General features: G+C 42.2%; 1 protein-coding gene across 1 annotated transcript; it reads left to right on the plus strand.

Moving 5' to 3' along the window:
• The first annotated feature begins 7,190 nt into the window (after positions 1-7,190).
• Positions 7,191-7,787, plus strand: LOC110883794 (classical arabinogalactan protein 5-like). Its single transcript, XM_022131443.2, has one exon. It carries the CDS (start codon positions 7,269-7,271, stop codon positions 7,617-7,619), a length of 351 nt encoding a protein of 116 aa, XP_021987135.1. The 5' UTR covers positions 7,191-7,268; the 3' UTR covers positions 7,620-7,787.
• The last annotated feature ends 9,069 nt before the right edge of the window (positions 7,788-16,856 follow it).

Consider the following 16,856-nt stretch of genomic DNA (forward strand, 5'->3'; position numbering starts at 1 on the left):
TAATATTCATATGACCAATGCAGCGGCTATAACCAGCCTTAAAACCAGCGTCACGAGCACGCTGCTTGACCAAGTCCAAACCAGATGTGGTTTCAGGAGCATCCATAATGGCCTGAACAATCTGCAACACAAGGATAATAAAGTCAGCGTATGGTCAACTTTTGGCACAAACATCACAACATACTTACATGCGCGATACCATGCCTCCGCATCCATTCACGGTCAGCCTCCAGTTGGTTAAACGAAGAGGTCAGAGCATCTCTGGCCTCAACGGCAACATTGGCCCGCTCTTCCGCTGCAGTCACGCGGGCTGTAAGGTCCGTAACCGCAACCTCCCGGGCCTGAACTTCAGCCTGTCAAAGAGCAGAAAACAGTTTACTCAGTAAACATTCTCAAAAAGCAGGGAAATATAAAACAAAGGTAACAAGTCATACCTGAAGGTTGGCAACAACTTTGTCCAAACGAATGCGCTCCGCATTCGCCTCTTCAAAAGCCTTGGAAGAACGGCTCTCCCTCTCTTCGGCCTCCTCCAGGGCCTTCGTAGCACGCGCCCCGGCTTCCTTGGCCTCTTCAAACGCCTTTATGGCCCCGGCCTCCGCCTGCTGCGCTTTAACCGCAATCGCCTCAGCTGCAGCTTTCTCTTTGCCCAAGGCAACGTTCGCTGCCTTGGCGTTCGTCAACTCCTGCCGAGCACGAAACAGATTGTCATTCTGTTTAGCCCAAGATTCATTCCACTTCTTGCGCTCATTGGACAACTTTTCGTTCCAACTCTTGCGTTCATCAGAAAGGAGTTTGGCAAGAGTACGAACCTGTTTCAGCTGAGCAGTGGCAGCCCACTCCGAGGTCTGTTTCTGCTTCTCAAACGCAGCTCTATCCTTCTCAAGCTGCTCCGCACCCGCACGAGCAGCCTTGACCAACTCTTCCGCTTCGGCCCGCATGCGAGCAGCTTCCTCCTCTCTGCGGCCTAACACCTTGTAGTCTTCCAAAATGGCGTTCGCCACTATGGAACTTCCTACTAGCATGGTGGAAAGTTGATTGATGCGCAGCTCACGGGGGGCGGCACGGGCACGTTCAACTTCAAAGGGGGTGCCCAGACCACCCAGAATCTCCTTACACGCAGAAGGGTCATTGGAAATATCATCCCCCTGCATAACAGTCCAGGGGGGTCGGCGATACACAGTACTTCGACCCTGGGTATACGTGCGGTAATAATACTCCAATTCAGACTCCCCAGGCTGAATTGGAGGCCCATCATAACCCGCACCACCGGTACCCGAACCGGTAACCTTCACACCAGCAGAAGACTTCTGCGGCTCATCATCAGTCTTCTGCGCCTCCGCATCAGACTTTTGTCTCACAGAATCCGAAAACCGTAGATCCAAATTATCACCTTCTTTGGGAAAGATTAGATTGTTGGAGGAATCAACGGTATCGAAAATCTAGGTCGCAACCTTCTCTGCGGTACCCTCCGTTCGCACGGTTGACTCAGGCACCACCTCGACAGGAGGTGTCGAAGGTTCCTCAGTTACACCCGCACCCGTGGCATGCGGGGGTGACGCCGGAGCATCAAAGATAGAAAAATCTTTATCTTGAAGCTCTGCAAAACAAAGTCAAATAGCTATCAAAACACAAGTTGTACATAACACTTGAGACAAGCTATACAACACTTACCAACAGTACCCGCAGGTTTCTTTGGTGTTGGACCAGTCCTCTTAGACTGCAACCTCCGACGTTTCGGCCCACCGGCACCAGCGGCCGTCTCTTCTACTTGCCTCTTCCCAGCACCAGACTGCGAGCCCGCAGCTGTACCCAAACCCTCAAGGGTATCAGATATTATCACATAATCCAAGTATCTACGGAAAGAAGAGTGAGAGATACCTGCCGCCTGCGGCACCAGATGAGGTACAACAGTGACCTCCGGTATTTTTTTCTGGCGAAAGCGCACGCCTTTCACCGTTTGCCTCTTAGGCACACCCTTCGCGTCAGGGTCCCCTAAGGCCCCAAGATCACCTGCATGAAAACCATCCAAGAGGTGAGTCAGTGCAACCATTATTGTTATCACAAGAAAGAAGGATTCCTAAATATACCTTTGCCCCGCGGCAACTCAACTGCCAATGCGGCCTCAGTAGGCACCCGGAAGTTATCTCGAATGATAACATTAAACTCCTCCTCGCCATCCGCACAAACAACTGTTTCAACCTGACCCTGGAAATCCGGGGCAAACATCCTCCATAAGGGAGCATCCTCTGATAGCAAACGCACAAGTCAGTAACGCATACGAGGATAAGAAAGTTAAACAAATGAAAAGTACGTACCACCACTTTTCTCCCGCACCACGGGCTTTGATTTCTTGTTCCTCCTTGTCAGCATCATGCGCAACACCCACAACTGTGTGTTGCTCAGCTTCACCGACTCAATGGTCTGCAACTACGGAAACCACTCCACCGACTTCATGCTAGGGACTGCAATGGTCTCTGATATGATCGTCTCGGTCACATTCCGAAACGTCATATTTGCAACAATCGCAGCAGCCTTGATGTAAAAGAACTTCATTTTCCACTTCGTCATCCCCTTGGGAGGAGTCATCAGTTTGGGACTACCATCTCGTTGACGGAAAGAAAAGAACCCCAAGGACACCGTCATTTGATAAAACCGTCGGAAATCTCCAACGGTAGGCTCTATGCTAAGAGCACGAAAGGTTGATTCAAAATTTCGAATCCGGATCATACCAAACGGACTCAGTTGAGAAATGTGGACCTTGTACCACTCCAAAACCTCAACAACAAAAACAGTCAAAGGTAACCGGAGATTACAGTCACCAAAAAAGTCTGCCCACATGGTCACATAACCGGCCGGAGCATCGGCACCGGTGTCACCCTCCGATGGGTAAAAGGCCCCATATTCAGGGGGCATTTGGACATCAAGAATCAGACGATCAAAGGACTTCTTGGTCCACTTTAACACCGGTAAACCACCACCGGCGGCTCCCCCCTCTTCTTCCTCCGCCACCACCGGCGATGAAGACTCCGGGTTGTCACCTTCCACATTATGTGGACTTGATGGTTCAGCCATCAGAAATGTCGAAGAAACGAAAGAACGTGAGTAGAAACACTAAACTCAACCTCACCGGAAGTTCAAAAAGTATCGTCGGAGAAGACAAAGAAATGTTCTCTCACCGGCAAATTTTTGAAATTTCGAACAAGTGAGGGGAAAACACGAACGGTTTCCCCTTATATACCCATCGCAATTAATGCGGAGGGAGAAAACGAATCATCACGTTCAAAAAGAACGAATTGCGCGACACCACGTGTCAAGCACCGTTTTCGCTGACGGTTATCACGCGCGCGTGGCCGCCCACGCGCCTGACATAAGAGACATTTACACTCTTTGCTACAGTGCATTTAATGCCTCGGGCAGTGCAAACGTCCTTTCATTTCAGCACATGCCAGAAAGATCTCACCAACTTCCACCAACTCACACGTGAGATCGGCCACGTATGCAACAAAAAGCGACTACCTTATCCAATTATAAGCGGCATGCGGTTTCTCTGGTATACCGCACCATATCCCATACCGCATGTCGTTTTTTTTACATACCCCTAAAAAAAGGCAAAAATATATATCTCCACACTATAAAGGGGTATAATACCTGTCCGCACTACCCACGAGCACACGTGGAATATGCGGAAATGACACACACGAGCCCGTTCAGGTGTGCCAGATACTCAGAACCAGCGTTGTTCTTTGGACGTAACCGCATCTCAGAAACAGGTAAACCGCATTGCCTTCATTCTCTTCAAGCTTCAAATCCCTCCTGTCCGGTTCACAACCACAGAGGGTGCATGAACATTTTCTTTAACAAGAAGAAGGAAGGGAATGTACGTGCGCGCACATCAGCAACCCTGACTCCTGAACCTTCAAGAGCCACATCCGAGCAACACACCCGTTTCGAGCGAATATGGGAATGCAAAACCGCAGACACTCATGAGTCGCTGCGGACATAACCATAGCTTCCGCAAATGGTTGTTACGGAAGAGCCACAACTAACTCCACATCGAGGAACGAAACTACTTTAAGGAAAAACCCCTCGGTATTGGAGCGTGAAGGAAGGTGCCTAAGGAAGAGACGCGGACAAGATCCCTAAAGGATCATACGAGCCCTTGTCGAACAACAAGCGATCGAACAAACGGTAACAAGTCTGCTTATGACTTTGTTACCCTACTTGTAAGTTGGATAGAATAAACAATGGTAGGCATTACCATGCCTATGATCCTGTTTATTTGACCGTTATCCAGAATCACATTGTTCGACCAAACATGGCCAACAATGACGCAAGTACCCAACGTTGTTCCCACAACCGTGGCCAACAATGTCAAGCAACGAGGTAACCGCAAAGGACGTGCGGTTACTTGAGAGCTAATGGGAAGAACATGAACACCCCACGAAAAGGAATCATCATTAGATATCCAATCATGGGAACAGCATGCTCTCTTCTTCATTCACCACTTCAAAGGTTGGTTCGAAGTTTGTGCACACCTTCAACCACCATCTCAGAGATTGGTTCGAAGTTTGTACACTTCCTCCAACTAATTCCCACAGTTGGTTCGGCACACCAACAGGTGGCAACCAGCCAAAGGCTGAGAATTTCGCATCAGACGAAACATTTTCACCGGTACGGAAGAGGCGTCAAATGACCCTTCCAGACCTCCAACTTGATTTACAAACAGAGAAGACCATCCACATGGTCTAGGATCTTCTCTAGACTCCAAACTACCTTCTAAACACCATAGTCCAGTACTCCTCCCACATACAACTTGCATGTGGCAGCAACACTAGACTGGGGGGACTTGAAGGGGTATGGTCCCAGATCTCGCGTCAGCATCGACCGCGAGTGACCATTACCCTTATCAAAACCCCCACCAGCTAACAACCTACTTGTGCCCATGCGAGAACGCGTCGACACAAGGGTTGAATCCAATCTATCTAGTGATGAAGGAGGACTTACATGGAACATGAGAACGGTAGAGTGATGCGACATAGCATGCCGTCAGTCTATCCTTCCACCTCCTCCTTCACTCCTCGGCTATAAATACCAACCCCAAACCAGGTTTGAGGTATCTCTTCACAACTCTCTCACTACTACTACTATCTTACTTTGCTTCTCAAGCAAACTACTGATTCTCACGCCGGAGAGTGGTAACAAGGAGCACCCCCCACCCCATCCTCCTTGTTACAAGTCACGGTTTGTTTCCTTGTGCAGGAAATCAACCCACCGGTGATCCAGCCAGCGATCCTCGAGAGGAAGGGATTAACCCTTCTTGACGAGACCAGTGAGTTAACCCTGCCCGGTTAACCATTGTTTCATCAACACCCAATGCATAATGCATAAGTTACAACAATACATAGCAACAATATCTTGCTAATTTATACTTTGTAAATAAGTTATGGAATAACAATTTTTCCATATTTTTACTAAATCATTAAAATTCCTCAAATTTTGTACTATTTTGCGTTTTCTATGTTTTTGCTATCTTCTCCACCCCAAATTCAAATCCACATGTGCGGGTGTTTACTTTATTTTAACATGGTTATAGACAGAACTCAGAAGCTCCAGAAGACGTCGAAAAGTTATTTAAGCAAGAAGATTATTTGTGACATTTTCTTGATGTATATTATTTGTATAATAGAAAATAAGTAGAAAATAAAAAATAAAAATAAAAAAAGTGCAAAGCACTCCAAAAACAGAAAAGCAAGGCTAAGCTATGACCTGTATTTGCCGTTACTTGGCGTCATACTTCAATAAAGCGACTCTTGACTTTTTGGCGTCTTAACACTTTTAAAAGTTGGTTTTATATTAATAAGTTTTTATCCTTTATGAAATGCCTAATAATTCATCATGTGCTTACAATCATTAATTACTTGAACTATACAGATCATATTACTAGTTTATCTCATCGATATGCATAATGTCCTCCAATATACATAGGAGCTTTACCTAAAACACCCTTTAACTATCATATTTTGATTTATCTAAAATTTAAATAAAAGAAAAAGATATGATTGGTTAATTGATTGAGGGTGGACCCAATCACATTACACTCTCTTGAGCGTTATTGGGCTAACGCCCCCTTTGTGGCGCCCATGTTTAACATTTGCATGGTGTTTGGGGGGGGGGGGGGGGGGGGGGTGCTAAAGGCAGAGCTGGCGTGATGGGAGAGTCAAGTGTAGAAGTTCAAGTCATGGCATTTCTGGAGGTCCATGATAACGTTACCAAAGGTGATTTACGAAAACGAGCAAAAATTTGGCTATGAGTCTCCGTTTTTGGCGTTCGACCAGTCAAATCAAAGCTTGAAATGAGGAGCACGTCCAAAAAACGAATTCTAGTGGGATTTACGGGCCTTTTTAGTTTTTTTTCCATGTTTGATTCATTTTGTTTTTGGACTTGCGTTTGGCCCATGGCCTTTTTATGGCCCGTTTCGAATTTCAGATCTTATTTATGTTCTTGAGATGTAATTTGGATGGTAATTCATAAATTTTAGCAATAATTATTTTCACTTCAAAATTTCTGCCTTTTTGGTTGAGTTTAGGGAAGATTATCACGGGTATTCGCGGAATCAACGTGATCAATCCTCGTGATCGTAACACACGCTACATCAGCAAGTCTGACAACAACCACCAATTTCCGATCAAGAAATCCTATATTATAGCACAATGATATCATCCAGATTGTTAGGTGGGCCAAATGACCTCTACAAGTGTTGTGGTGACCTATCTAACACCAATAGGTGGTGATGGGTGGTCCAAAACATATGTTGAAGAAGAAAATTGAAAGGTATTTCAGTAATTTCACACAAAAACTAACACAAAAGTTAATGATGTTAAGTTTCAGGTACGTAAAATGTGAAAAGATGAACGTCTAGAATTACAATTTACTCGATAAAAATTGTTTACTTACTATTATATAGTTAGTATAAAGATTTATTGATTTAATTAATCAAACCCATAAATATAAAAATATTTATTCTTATGATTTTAACGGTAACTTCGTACTTAAATATCAAGGGAGCACTATAAGACACGGTACCCAAATCCAACGGCTAACAAAACCCCACTGACACGTGTCAATCACCAGTGTAGCTGATTTTGTAGATCACAACTAAAAAGCCCACAGTATATAAACCCTTCTTCTCTACACTTCTCTCACAGTCTCATCAGTAACCACTTTCTCTCTCTAAAATTACTCTCTCTCTACAAATTCTCCGTACAACAATGGCGAATTCGACCTTCGTGATGGTGTTTATGCTCGCATTGATCGCCGGATCTGCATTCGCACAGTCACCTACCGCCGCTCCGACGGTTTCTCCGACTGCAACTCCGACGGCGTCACCTCCGTCACCTGTTTCCGGCGAACCTACTTCTTCTCCAACGGAATCTCCGGCGGCATCTCCACCGGCGCCTCCGACTGATCTCGCTCCGTCTTCTCCAACCGTTTTGCCGCCGTCGATCTCAGAGACTCCGACGGATTCGCCGACCGGTGCACCTAATGCCGGTAGCTTGAACAGAGTCGGCGTTGCTGGATCTGTTGTTGTGGTTGCGTTAGCTGCGATGTTTGTGGTTTAGAGTTAGAGATGTGGTTGAGTTAGGGTTTGTTGATGTTAGCACATTTGGTGTATGTTGAAATGTCAATCACTGAGATGACGATTGGTTATTGATTTGTTGTTGGTATTATTTTGTATAATTGATTGTTTATTGGAATAAGTTATACTGTGATTGTTTTGTTTGTTCAAACTCTGTAGGTTAACAGGACAGGTCATCTGAGGTTGTGATACCGACCGTGGTTCAAGGTTTGAAGATTGGAACATGTGATGATGTTGACTATAGTTTTTTTTTTTTATTAGGAATTGTTAAAGCAAATTGTGTCACTAGAAAAAAAAAAACCGTAAAACAAAATCACAAATTTTTAAATTAATTAACTCACGTGACGTGAAACATAATTTGTGTTGAACGGGTCGAATGCTTAGAATTTACGAAACAATGAAAGATATATGATTCGTGTTGAACGAGTCAATTAAATTAGAATGTTATGTTAGAGAATGAATAAGAGTTGATATGTTCTTACATGTAATTTAATATTGGTTCTTGTTTTGCGATGTAGGTAAAACTAGGGATGAGCTTGGTACTGTCCGGTACCGATACCGAAAGAACCAGTACCGAAAATCCTCAAAAGTGGGTACCGGTACCGAATATATCTGGTTCGGTACCGGTACCGGTATTTGAGGGTAAAAATCGGTAAATGCCGGTACAGAACCGGTACCGAAAATGCTAAAAGTCAGTACCGAATTGGTACCGAAAAAGTACCCGGTTCGGTAAATTCGGTATCGGTTCGGTACCGGTACCGGAAACGAATTGCTCATCCCTAGGTAAAACCACTCTTTAAATGGCATGCTTCGTTCGGTACGAACACACTACATTTTGCCCTCGATGCGCTTCCGGATTTTAAAGTTTTAAAAGGGTTAAAATACTTTTGTTTATGATTAAGCTAAATGTAATTGTTAAACTTTACTCAAGAACGTGTAGTACCAGCTTTTGTAGTTGTTTGGTTTGTAACTAGTTTAAAAAGTTTGAATTATACTTTTATGTTTTGAATCTTACATAATTTATTTTAAAAACCGAAAAAACCAAAAATCCGAAATGAATAAAACCGAAAAAACCGAAACCGAAAAAACCGAAACCGAAAAAACCGAAACCGTATGGTTTTTAAAAACCAAAAACCAAACTTTCGGTTACGGTTTTGGTTTTACCCAAAAACCGAACCGAACTGTGCACAACCCTATTTAAAATGGTAAATTTTGTTTGCATAGTCAAGCTTACCATGGGGTTGTTTACAGATTTTAAATTGGTCGTAAATTTGATTGTTAAAGTCTTGTTATTGGACCGACCGGGTTTTGGGCGTTTCAGGATCAATCTCGTTCCTCATCCTTATTATGATTTTTGAATAGTCGAATAGGCGACCGACGATCAACATTCTGATCTCGCTCACTTGGCGACTGGCAATCAACAAGTCGACCCTCCTATTTTTCAAACAAATCAACTATTTGATGAGAATTCAAGTAACCAAGAAGTCTTATTTTTAGCCGATTAGATTTTTAAAGTGAATTACTTTTTATATATTGTTGATAAAACCAGTGCTTCTCTTAAAACAACTGTTGAATAATAGAAAGAGTATGAAAAAACTATTTGTTTTTTATGTCTTAAAAGCTAAAAGGAGTTTTAAGACAAAGATCTTAAGTCATGATGTATTCTTCTTGAAGATGCACTAAATATGGTGAAGGATCATATATTGATACTGATGAACTTTACATGAAGTTAAAGTTGTTAACACTTTGTTACCTAATGCAATTATCAACCCTAGTGATGTTTTAAAATAGCGTTATTGGATTTTAATAAATCTAAGTTTCACCACTTGGCTGATAATAATCCCAACTCTAAAAAAATCTCTCCAACGATCCTAATTTGTGAGAATTTGGCCCCCATCGATCCTTTTTAAACCGCAGATGCACCTAATTCAATTAAGGAGGCTGCATGTGCACATGAATCTATTGAGGAGGCCAAAATCTTAGATGTTATAAAGGATCAATGGGGGCTAAATTCTTACAAGTTGGGATCGTTAGTGAGAATTTTTAAAGTTGAGATTATTATTTGCCAACCGGTGAAACTTAGGATTATTAAAATCCAATAGTCCTTAAAAATATTTCAAGCATTTTCTTAATGCATTAATTGCATTTAGATTCATTAATTGATTATTTTGTAACCGGGTCTTATGAAGAAGAAAACCTTTCAAAATTAAAATTGTTAAAGTCTTATTTACGATGCACAATGTCTTAAGAAAGGCTTAATGGATTGATAATGATAACTACTAAGAATGATATATTAGAGAGTATGGTTTATGAAGAGTTGATCAACAACTTTGCTTTCAAGAATGCTAGAAGAGTCTTACGATTCTATGCATAATATATTACTTTGCGACAATATTTTGTTTTTGTTTATTGTTATCACAATTATCGTTGTATTATTGAATTTTATTTTAGTGCCCCATTTATTATAGTCGCACATGAGTCATGACATCTGAATTCTTAGGAACGTTCCAGCAGGAATGGTTAAAATCTAGTAAGCTTTAGAAATGACAAGTAAAGATGAAAATATTTGTGGGTCACTATGAGATGCATGTTGTAATAGATTGTTAAAACCTACCCGTTTGTCCTTGACCTGTTTCATGTTTGGTGCGATAAGAATCAATACAACATCAACACACACATCAGCCAAGAAGCTCTTTGCATAGTATTCAAATGCTATGGCTTTAAGCTACAAGCAAAGGGTCATTTACACATACCTGTGAACAACTTTAAGCAATTAGAGTTAGAAAATCTTTGGACTGAAGTTGTAGTTTCTCATAGTTAAGAATTAAATCGAAAATATGGACTTGAGCTAGGCGCTATTCGTGTAATTCTTTCAAAACATTATATAAAAACTTTTAGTATTTTTATTATTAGGAGTAGTATTAGTATTAGTATTACTACTACTACTAGATCTTTTGGCCGCAGTAGACCCTTACCAAACCCTTACCAAACCCTAACCCCTCAAGGCTACCTTGATCTGGTCTGTTCATGTTGTGCCGCTGCTGGAGTATGAGCCCACATTTACGCCATCTTCACCAGTACTACAAACCGCCGCCGGCAGTGGCGGAACTAGACCTGCAACTCAGGGGTATCCCAAAATTTTTTAGGGGTGTCCTCGTACTTGTTCAGGGGTGTCCTGTGTATAAAAATCGGGAAAAAATTTTTTTTTTACACTACTGGTAAAAACTTGAGCCGTAGCCCGGGCTACGCCCGTTTACACTACAGGTCCGCCCCTGGCCGCCGGTGGTTGCCGTATTCAAGTGGTTGGCCGGCATAACCACAAGTACCGTACTTTCTCTCTGTATGTTTGCCCATTTTCCCCCCAAAATCCAAAAAGTCGTTTTACACAAATGAGTAGTCAAAAGCTCGAAGCACCCAGGGACACGTGGTAACAAAAGGTTTTGGACACACATAGAAATCAATGTTCATTCCGTTTCTCTATTATAAGAGATTATAGATTAAAGATTAATTATTATTATTATTATTATTATTATTATTATTATTATTATTATTATTATTATTATTATTATTATTAATTTCATGTATTGCACCAATCGGCATTAATAAATTGCACTAAATGTACTATTTTACATACTTAGAACCAAATTAGAACTATGTAGATAAAATAGACTATCCATGTAATTCTTTGGAATAGTTGTATAAAACTTATGGTATTTTATACGTCTTATTTTATTATTGTTGTTGTTTTCAAATATTGCACCTATATGTCATTGCCAATTTCTGGCTTTCTTCTAGATTTGTTGTGTTTAATCAAAGTGGACAATGAAATGTCGGATTCGAATGGCAAGCTCAGTTTAATTAATGTTGAAAATGATGGAAGTTGGTAACTCATGTAGATTGGCAAAATGGGCAGTGGAATTAGGTGAACATAACATCATCTATGTCCCACGAAAAGCAATCAAAGCTCAGGTCCTGGCTAACTTCCTAGTCGAAGTCCCAAGCCAAAAGACTGAAGAAGTAAACACCACAACCACTGAACCCTCCAACCCTGAAGCCTGGAAACTATTCACCGATGGGGCTTCAAGTGTTGAAGGGTCAGGAGCTGGTGTAATCCTAATCAACCCTGAGGGGCTAGAATTCACATATGCTCTTCGTTTCAACTTTCAGACCACCAATAACGAGGCTGAATACGAAGCACTGATCGCTGGTCTCCGGCTAGCCAAAGAAATGAAAGTCAAAAAGCTTGAAGTGTTCACTGATTCACTACTAGTATCAAGCCAAGTTAATGACAGCTATGTCGCCAAGGAGCCAAACATGAGAAAATACAAAGAAAAATCTAAGGAGTTAATGAACACCTTCCAGGCATGCAACATCAAACAGATTCCGAGATCCCAAAACAAAAAAGCCGATGCCTTGAGCAAATTGGCATCTCTCACATTCGCCCACCTCACAAAAAAGGTGTTGGTTGAAGTGTTGAAGGCCCGGTCGATTGATGAATTGGAAGTACAAGATGTGGTCACCGAGGAAGATCCAAATTGGATGACTCCTATCAAAAAATTCCTTCAAAACAATGAACTGCCTAATGATCAAACGGAAGCTGAAAGGGTCAAGATCAAAGCAAGACAATATATGTTGCAAGGAGAAACTCTCTATAAAAAAGGTTACCTTGCACCATTGCTAAGGTGTGTAGGCCCCGAACAAAGCAAGTATTTGGTTAAGGAAGTGCATGAAGGAATATGCGGAGCTCATTTTGGAGCTAGGTCGGTGGTTGCAAAGCTCATGAACTTGGGATATTTCTGGCCTTCAATGCATCGTGACACCGTCGAGCAATTGAAGAAATGTGATGCCTGTCAAATCCACTCCCCAATACCAAAAAGTCCCAAACATGACTTGGTCCCCATAACCTCAGCATGGCCATTCCATAAATGGGGAATGGACATTGTTGGACCATTCCCTCCAAGCAAAGGGGGAGTAAAATTCCTGTTGGTAGCAATTGATTACTTCAGCAAATGGCTAGAGGTCAAACCCCTTGCCAAGATCACAGGAAAGCAAATCATAGACTTTGTATGGGAGAATATCATATGCCGCTATAGGCTGCCAGGGGTAATTGTCACCGATAATGGGAAACAATTCGCTGAGAAACCCTTCAGCCTTTGGTGCAAGGAGTACAGGATCAACCAAATCTTCAGCTCAGTGGCTTACCCGCAGTCAAACGGTCAGGTTGAAAGGACCAACAGAAGCATAGTGGAAGGCATCAAAACAAGATTGTGAAGATATGAAAGTAATTGGCTGGAAGAATTGCCTAGCGTTTTATGGGCAATCAGAACAACAGAAAAAGCAAGTCACAGAAAGACACCTTACAGCTTGGTATTCGGATCCGAAGCCGTAATCCCCGCTGAAATAGGAGTTGTAACCCAACGAATTGTCAACATGGATCCCGAGGTAAACACACAAGAGACCATGTTGAACTTACAACTCCTAGAGGAGGCCCGGGATCAAGCAGCAATACAAGAAGCCAAATACAAGCAAAGGATGGAAAGCTATTACAACAAGAAGGTCAAGAACGAACGATTCAGGCCAGGGGATCTAGTCCTCAGAAACAACGAAGCAAGCAAAAAAGAAAATCAAGGGAAACTAGGCCCGAAATGGGAAGGTCCATACACCATCCTCGAAGCACACAAAGGAGGATCCTACAAGCTGGGAGATCTAGAAGGCAAAAGGCTACCAAGGCACTGGAACGGAAAAACTTTAAGAAAATTCTATGTTTAGAAAGTTTGGTTTGTAGCAAAACAAAAACCTTTTGTAAAAGCAAATGTTGCTTGAATGAATGAAGTTACTTTATCAAACTTGTCTTTTTATCCTAATATCAGGTTGAGAACCTAGCAAAAAACTCCATGGCAAGGGCCATGTAAGGGGATGAGCTCCCAGGCCATATCGCTCAATAGGTTCAAGGGTTGAATGGACCTATATAAGGGGTGAGTTCCTAGATCAATACAACTCCATGAGACTTATCAAAGAAAAACAACAATGTCTCATAGACAGGTTTGAACAGCCTACACCAATCGTTCCTTAAGTCTAAAAAATGTACTCAATAAATAGACTTACGAAATCAAACAAATTACAACGAAATAAAGAAAAGGATAGATACTACGTCTTGATGATAAACACTAAGGCAAAGTGACTGCAGCACTGAACCCTTTAAAGTGTAAAAAACATAAAGACAAAGTAAACAAAGACAAGGCAAGAAAATAAAAACAAGGGACAAAAGATAAACGAACTTATCAACTAACCATGCAAACCAAACCAAAAGGTACCCAAATTTCAAGCCAACAGAAAACAAGCTTGAAAGGTTAAAGGCTTCAACCCACTAACAACTACACAAAAAGCCTGAAGGGTTGAAACCTCACAAGACAAACCAAGCAACTAGAGCAAACAAAAATAACACAAACAACAACCATCATGTCATAGTTAGGAAGGCCATAAAAGACCTTCAGAAAATAGTCAAAGCAAGCCCTAGTGACTTGCAAATAAAACTAGTGTTCAAATGGCCATACAGGCCCAACCAACCACAGGAACCTTAAGGGTTCCCAAAAACCTAACATTGTTTAAACCATTACAGACATAAAAGTGTTTGCTAAGAAAGCTACGAATAAATATCAGTTAATAGAAGGCTTGGAACCTTCAACTTTAGACTTCTTGGCTTTCTTAGTCTTCTTCATCTTAGCCCCTTCTTCACCACCAACCGCAGAGGTCTCTAAACCAGCATCCTTTGAAGCCTCAGGCAAACTCGAGAGGGTATCATCACTATCCCCAGAGTATGACCTCTTCCTTGACAAGGAATCCAAAACCTCAGCACAAACTTTCTCATTCAACCCCTCAGGCTTCAACCCCTGTAAAACAGACAAAGGCTTACCAAAGCAAGAGGATACCTCATGAATGTAAGGGTAGGTTAGCCTCTCCATCTGCTCAACAGAAGCCTTGAAGATATCAGAAGCCTCGGGGCGAAACATGGATGACTTCTCCAAAGGTTGTCCAGATTCATGAAGTTTATAGCCAGCAGTAAGGCCTTGATGCTTCCCCAGGTTCGGCAGCTTTGTGTAAACATCACCAAGGGCAGAGTTAAATTCCTTGGAATGCAAAAGGTAAGTAACCACCTGCTGGAAACCATGTTCGATCAACCATTGATTGTCCGCAGTCACCTGACCAACTGAAGCTTTCAACCCTTCCTTTTCTTCATGAAAAGCATGCTGCTGGACGGACAAGGCCTCTCGATCAGCCTTCAACTTCAACAAATTTGCTTCAAAGCTCTTCCTCAGGTCACCCATCTCAATATCATGCATCTTCTTCAAACCATCAACCTCCTTCTTCCACGCTGCCTCCTTCTCTGCATACCCAGCCACTTCCTTCTTCATTGATGCTAGGGAGGATTTCATCTTGTCCTTCTTTTTAGAAAAATCCTCATACTCCCGCATCCTTTGGCGAAAGCGAGTAATCCCTTGGGGAAGCATGGCAGCAAGGTTACAAGTGGTTAAAACCATGCGAGATAACATAAAGTCATCATCCATCTCAGCAATGGTTTCACGAACAGAGGGAGGAGCAAGATGACTAAGAGCATCCTCACAAACGGCAGCATCCTTAAAGGTATCATCATTCTTCACTTGCCAAGCAGGCACATAAACACCTTCAGGGTCCAACCCTCCAGCGTCCCTGCTTGAAGATTCTTGAACAGGAATAACCTTCTTACCTCGAACCTTCTTGCCATGAACAACCAACTCCTTATCTTGTTCAACACCCGCTTCAACCTGATCCTCCGAAACCTCAATATCATCAGTCAAATCCACTGGCTCAGTGGAAGTGGATTGAGGCCCAGCTTTCAGCAAACGACGAGAAGTTCGACGACTTAAAGACTTGGGGGCAGTAGACTTGGTAAAACCCTTAACATTGGCAACATTAGCATAACCCGTGCCCTCAAACCTTTGCTCGGAAGTTCTCACCACAACATTCTCACCCGGAACAGTCGGGGCATCCTCAAAAACAACATCAGACGTGTCGTCACTTTTGATAAAGTCCAAAGCAGACATAACTGGCAAAAAACAAATAAAGAAAAATAAGTCACAAACAAAGTAAAGTAAAAAGGCATAAAGGGGGAAAATGCATACCAAGGCCATTTCTCATTAACACCGGATCCCGATCGGCTTTTGCCCAAATATTACTAACCCCTAAAAGCACTAACAAATGTTCGGGAAAGGGACGAACCCTCGAAGGGCACCCCCGAATGGCTGAAAGAAAGGCATCGTTCAATTCAGACTCAGAAGGCTCCGGATCATTAAGAACAGCATCCGGACGCCTCCATACCATTTTGAAAGGAATAATAGAATCAGAAACCCAGAAAAACTGATCCTTCCAGGATCCAAGGGTTGTAACCATGGATGAAATAAGACAAGTATCAACCTTTGTCGTTTCAAAAGTAAACCAATCGCCATTTTTGGCTAAACGAAAAAACCTCCGGAAAAGCAACAGAGAGGGATCATAGCCAAGAGCACGACATAGCACTTCAAAGTGCAAAACCCTAGCCATTCCTTTTGGATGAACTTGCCCAAAAGACACTCGGTAATACTCAAGCAAGTTTAGAACAAAAAACGAAAAAGGGTAACGAAGATTGGACCATTGAAAATGGCGACAATACAAAGAAATCGAACCAGGAATTGGTTTGTCAATAGAAACATCGCAAGAAGGGGCGGTTGGATTAAACTTTTTATCAATACCATATTCAAGGCAAAACAGGTCTACTTCCTCTTGTGTCATTCAAGAAAACGACCTCGCTAAATCCTTAAGGGCACCCATGATTGAACAAAGCAAAAACGAAAATGAAGGAGAGAAACTAACCTGAGGAAGGAAACTGTGAATGATTGAGAGTAAAGTGAAGAAATTTTCCAAACAAAAAATAAATATGATGATAAAGTAAGGGTAATAAAGGTAAATAAATGGTACCTGCAAAACCGCCGCCTGACACATGTCAATCAAATCAACTGTCAAATCGTTTCAAATTCAAAATTCAAAAAAGTAACTGCCTCAAACCTTTCAAGCCTCCAAGCAACGAACCCTTGAAGCCTTTAAAAGACATGCATAAAAGTCAGAAGTCTTTGAGTATACTACCCCAAAAACCTCTGACTTGGGGGGCTGACGACGGGGGTAGCCCAAGGATAAACAAAATGATTAA

The sequence above is a fragment of the Helianthus annuus genome, chromosome 10, assembly GCF_002127325.2.
Source record: "Helianthus annuus cultivar XRQ/B chromosome 10, HanXRQr2.0-SUNRISE, whole genome shotgun sequence".
Taxonomy (NCBI): domain Eukaryota; kingdom Viridiplantae; phylum Streptophyta; class Magnoliopsida; order Asterales; family Asteraceae; genus Helianthus; species Helianthus annuus.

What these genes read in the sequence shown, in the direction of transcription:
- LOC110883794 (XM_022131443.2), top strand. Translation starts at nt 7,269, where the DNA reads ATGGCGAATTCGACCTTCGTGATGGTGTTTATGCTCGCATTGATCGCC.